Source organism: Arctopsyche grandis, chromosome 11 (genome assembly GCF_051622035.1).
Source record: "Arctopsyche grandis isolate Sample6627 chromosome 11, ASM5162203v2, whole genome shotgun sequence".
NCBI lineage: Eukaryota > Metazoa > Arthropoda > Insecta > Trichoptera > Hydropsychidae > Arctopsyche > Arctopsyche grandis.
The window spans coordinates 2140800-2146799 of NC_135365.1; the positions used below are offsets into that span (position 1 = coordinate 2140800).

Consider the following 6000-nt stretch of genomic DNA (forward strand, 5'->3'; position numbering starts at 1 on the left):
TTATTGCCCGCGTCGTGTTCATATTGTTTCCTATATGTATTTTTACGGAGATGCATCTGTCCGGAAACGTCTTATTTGATGTGTGTGTTCTAATTATCATTCATTATATAACCTATTTGTGTAGTTAAAATATATATGAGAGATAGTGAGAGTCAATAATGCAAATTTTATAAGATATCGTGAGAAAATGATAAAGTTATAGGCGTTTAAAGTCCAGTGAATTGGAGCCGACTATTTTTGCAACTGCTCCGCTCCATGCTCTGAGCAAAAAAGTTTCAACAATAAGAGGCTAGTAAAAAACTATTTGATAAGTGATATTAACAATTAGATACAACATAACTTCTTATTGAATACTTGTCTCGCAGATAACGCTCAGTGAATAGATGTAGTTCTAGCTGTGAAATGTCAGATCTGACACATTTGGCCGTAAATCGATATATACATAGAGGCTATATGCCATTACACGAAGCTTTTTATTTATTGATTATGATTTTTTATTGCTTAAAAATAATTTCATTTATACATTTACTTATCTAGCGAATTTTAAAAGTTAAAAATACTCTTTTTTTTTCTCTAGATCTTATTTTTTTATTTCTTGACATTAGCCACAGTGACATTACAGAGTACTATGATATTATGATTGCGTCACTGTGGCCAGTTACACAATCATAACATCATAATAATAATAACTATTAATAACTGTTATATTTTGATGGAAAAATCATTATTTATTTATTTATTTATTTTATTCTAAACAGATCATTGTGGCATAACAGGAATTCCTAAAGCGCCACAATGGTCAAAAAATATAACACAAAAAAAAACAAAATAACAATTAAACATAAATTAATACATAACGAAAATAATATACTCATCAATTATACATAAAAAAATACATTTGAACATAAACATAAATACATCCATAAATAAACATAAAAAATAGCATTTAATAATAACAGATAAAGTAAAAATATCAAATAAAAAAAATATAGCATAAGGAATGCCTTGCACATACAGGCAGTTTCAATAAATATGTAAGAAACAACTACAAATACAAACCATCCCTGTAAGGCCCAAATGGAAGAGAGTTAATCAAAATTTCACTTATAAATCACAATCAATCATGAAAACAATGATGAGCGCAGACTACCAGATAAATGGGTTAGAGTAATTTCCGACAATTTACGCTCACTAAGGTGGAAAATATCACATTCAGTCTCGGCAGCAATGATTTCATTGAGAATTCGAATAGCTCTTGGAATAGGAGCCATTCGAAAAAGAACATTATGTATTCGTTGGGTCAGTTTTATATTTATATAGAAGAAATTTATAGTTTTACATATATAGAAGAAACCCAAAGAAAATCATTGTCATATTCGAATTCAGTGGGTCACACTTAGTAAAGATTCTTACGTCTCTGTTCCGGCAAGTAAAAAACTTGATTTTTTTTGTTATTGTGTTATTATGAAAAATATGTATGTTAGTGTGTTAAATTATATTTGAGGAAAATATGTATAATGTTTTTTTTCTACCTTATTAACATGGTCGTATAAATTAGATTTACGATAAAAAATGTTACATAGTCAAATTCAGCGGCCATTTTGAATCTGCTTCAATACTTGTATAGGAATGAAACTTTAAGGTTATATTATTAATTCAAATAAAAAAAAACACTGGAAAGATTTTAAAATATGACGTACATACTTTGTGTATTTGTTTGAAATTTTATCTACCAACCTTACTTTAAGATCAACATATATTATTAATGCATTGTTAATGATTCCGGAAACTAAATCAGAAACCATTCCTACTTTCAGATGCATTTCATAGGCACCCTCTCGAAATAGACCTCACATTGGCTTGCGTGGGTGAAGTGAACACTGTATTGAGGAGTGGAGTCGCCTGGCCAGCCCTGTACGGAGTCGGAATCAACGTGCGTACCGGAGAACTCTTCCCGGCCACCTTCCCCGACAAAGGACCTGACGGAGCTCTACGTTCAGCCCGCTATCTAGCCGGAGGATCATCTCAAGCCAACCAAGTAACAGACATACCCATTAACAAACGTATGCAATTATAACATATAAACATATATCAATTGAATTCTGTTATGATTTTTCAGGTGGTTGATATTTACGACACGTCCCTCGGCATGCTGCGTATCGGTCCATTCAATTACGATCCCTTGAGGGGTGTGGATCTTTGGCTGGAGCAGTCTGATGATTTTATTTTGCAACATTTGTCGACGACTCCGCAGGTCGAACCCCCGCATTTCGTAGCTGAAGTGAGTTTTTGTATCAAAATGTGGTTCTGGCTGTGTTGGTTGGTGTTTGTAATTGGTTTAATTTTTGCGATTTCAGATAAGGGCGACGTTTAAGTACATTCAGGATAATCAATTTCCGGCTGTGACAGTATTTCGGGACAACAGACCCCACTACTATCGTCGAGACGAGCACACAGGGTTCTGGCAACCTGTTAGATATTAGAAAATTATTGTTGTTTTATTTTTATATACTTATGTATGTGTTTTTTTTTTTTCATGAACTTTTTATCATTGATAGTCAATTCTTGAAATTGTTTTTTTTTTTTTTTTTATATAATATGATTAAATAATTAAAATTGTTAATGTTTAGTTTTTTTAGTGTATTTTATTTTTGTTTACGTTAGTGCTTTTAATTGACTTTATTATATTGGTTTTATTTTAATTGAGGCATTGACACCGATATATGTATAATGCATATCGTTGGCATACAACAGTTGTATCATTATGATTTTGAGTTCATTGTGTTTGAAAATTATGATAATAATTATATTGATGACCAAACCCAGCAAAATGGCAAAGTTTGAAAACGATCAGATAAGAGCCCAAACTTCGTCACACGACAAAATTGTTTCCGAACTAAATAGAGCCTAGTAAAAATCACCCTTAGTCAAGGAAATAAATTAGGATTTTTTTACAACTTAGAATTTACAATATGTATATTTTTAAATATCATAAAATTTTCACTTTATGTAAATTTTTCCTTGGAATGAAACGACAATTTTGTCATTTACATAAATAAACTTTGAATTTGACCCATATTTTTAGCATTTTTATTTACAATTCATGCTAATTTGTGCTGTTTTTTATTTTAAATGAACTTTTTCCAAATAATTGTCGTTTTATATTGATTTTTATTTATTATGTTCGTTTGAAATTGTATGCGTTTCAAAAATTGTGCTATAAACATGCAAAAACCCAACATTGAATCCAAAAATGAAACATGAAAATGCTAAGATTGAAAAAAAACTCTATTTATTACATATCTCCTTTACGTTTCACATGGCTTTCGTGTCAGTGGTCATTTTTATCTCTTATCCGATCGTTTTCATACTTTGCCATATTGCTCATTTTGGTCATCAATACACGTTAATGTATCGTCTGCCGTTACGTTGGAGATAAAATATCGTATACAACGCGTTTTAAACACGCGGAAAGTAAATCTCCCTGACGTTTAATAAGCGTTCGTCCCGTATCTTCCAACCTGTTCGCCTTGATATGGCGATATAAGATTTTAATTGTTTAAACGCCTATAATTCACTCTATATTTTATGAAATTTGCTCTATAGGTTCTCATTATCTCTCTTATATATTTAGGTCATTATATAATATAATGCACTTTATAGCATTCTTAAGCCAATTTCACAAAATTAATGGACTTTCGTTGTACATCGATGATATGTTATATGAGGCAAACTATGGCCTATCGGTCAGAATATATAACCTGTAGGAACTTTTTGTCAATTTCCAAAAAAATATGTAGAATCTAGCTCAGCCGGGTCTTCTTATAAATTGAACTTCTCATCATAAAAGTTCAGGCATCTTTAATATAAGGAAAATATAATACACGTTATATAATCTAGACAAAAGTTTCTCTCTGCTCTCAGCTAAATTCAATTTCATTAATTGAAATCATCTCAACACTTCAAATGACAAATTAATTCACCCATTCAAACTTGTGTCACCTATTAATCATCCATCTTGTATACCTATTAATTATAACTGTTTGATTACCATTTAAAAAAAAGGGAACATTTATATATATATGTGGTAGAGATTCCTGACAGATGACGCTGTTCAGAACCACGGTTGGGATGTGGCGGTTGAGGTGAAGATCAAACACGTACATTGTCAGTCATGTTGTTTATTAAGACGATACTTGCGGAGGTTTAGCGACTAACCGCGCGGAGCACAGGTCCAACTGCGACTAACCGTTACATCTCTGCCTCTTTTCATCCCCTTCTCACAATCAGTCATAACATACTCTTTCTCAGTCATAGCTTTTCGTTCAATCCAACCCTACTTATGTGATATGTGATTCTGTACTTGCAGGTGTGAATGCCTCGTTTTTATTTTTATTAAACTTATTTACTATTTTACTTCACTTTGCCAATTTGTGTAAACTTTTCTTAATTATTATATATGTAGTTAAAAAAAACATTAGGTGGATTTTGTTTTGATCGTTGTATCAATGTATATATTATTTGATAAGATAAAACGTCCACATGTTAAAGGATGCTAATAATGTATTTTTACTATATTATTCTATGACACTACTATGTGTATACATTAGAAACATATTTTAGATTTTCAGTAATGTGTTCGGTTCAATATCAAACAAAGTCACAATTTATCTCTAAAACGTATCGAAATATTCGCTCGGTTGGAGATTTTTCTATCAGAAACGGATGAACTTTGCGTGTTATTGGACTGAACGTCAAAATTACAACATATCTTGTTATATTTTAATATATATAATATAAATTAAACAACGCATAATACTACTAGTTGCCTCATATTGGTAAATTTGTATGTATATGTTTAGTGTGAGTTCGTCGAGATTGACAGTTGGGCAAGTTGTCTGTAATTCTCCGATGTATGTTCTTCTGTACAATACGGCCTGTCTAACTGTCATTTCCTCGGACTGTCTCTAAACTGTTAAGCTTTCATATTTATAATCCAAATCAACCTTCATCATTATTAGGATATGTTATTCTGTGATAATTAATTCCTTTACTGTTTCACACAAACTTTTCTATTATACAATTCTGAATCATATCTGGTACATTATTTAAGCGCCATTTTTTTTTTTAAATTTAATTTATTAATTAAAGTTTTCTTTAGTGTTATTATTTAACTGAATGTTTCAGTGCCATTTATATTGAATCAAAAGCACTCGGTTAATTGTATAAACGTTCCTTTTCATCGTATAAGGATCTACCAAATTGATAATATGTAATTTCTCCGTCATTATTTAAATTATATAATGTAAGTTGTTAAATATTGTTCAACAATATGCATATTTATAACTTTGAATGTGTATTTGTGTGTTTTTTTATTATTATTTTTACATTTCCAGTGATGAATTTCATTTAAATCATATTATAATAGTATCAGTTCGCATACAGTTGTAGTTTGATTTTATATTATTATTATAATAATAGCATAAGTTGTAATAATCGAAGGAAGTGATTGCTCGTATAATCGGTGAATGTATGAAATGGTTATCTGATGTAAATTTTTTTGCAAATAATTCTGTTAAAATTCTAGTAAATTTATATATATATTTTAATGAAAACCTCTGTAAATAAAGTTTTAATAAAAGTTTTATTTCATAAAAACGTGTATTAATTTGGTTTAATAATCTTAATCCTTATTTAAGAGCCCAAAAATAGTATTAAAGCCCGCTTTAAAGGTCAAAGAATTCGACCCTTTAAGTCCTCAACATGAGGCCACCCCCCCTCCCAACGAATTGTTTTTATATAACTTGGTTCAAAGCATATAATGCTTCGAACTAAGTGGTCACGGGTTCAAAGCCCACTGATTTCTGGTGGCTAGACCTTGTATTTGTGATTCCAGGTTGATTGTTTTCTACTACAGTTTTCCAATTTATCTGATTTTCATTGAAACGGTTCCAACATATTGGCAACCTTATCCATTTTCTAGCAAATATCGAGTTTTCA

General features: G+C 30.7%; 1 protein-coding gene across 1 annotated transcript in view; it reads left to right on the forward strand.

Annotated features, from left to right (window-relative positions):
• The window catches only part of Ntan1 (N-terminal amidohydrolase 1), a 29370-nt gene extending 23717 nt beyond the window's left edge, over positions 1-5653 (forward strand). Inside the window, exons 5-7 of the mRNA XM_077441365.1 lie at positions 1818-2038; positions 2120-2281; positions 2358-5653. Of these exons, the coding sequence (XP_077297491.1) occupies positions 1818-2038; positions 2120-2281; positions 2358-2483 (509 nt within the window). The 3' untranslated portion in view covers positions 2484-5653. The remainder of the gene's footprint in view (positions 1-1817; positions 2039-2119; positions 2282-2357) is intronic.
• The last annotated feature ends 347 nt before the right edge of the window (positions 5654-6000 follow it).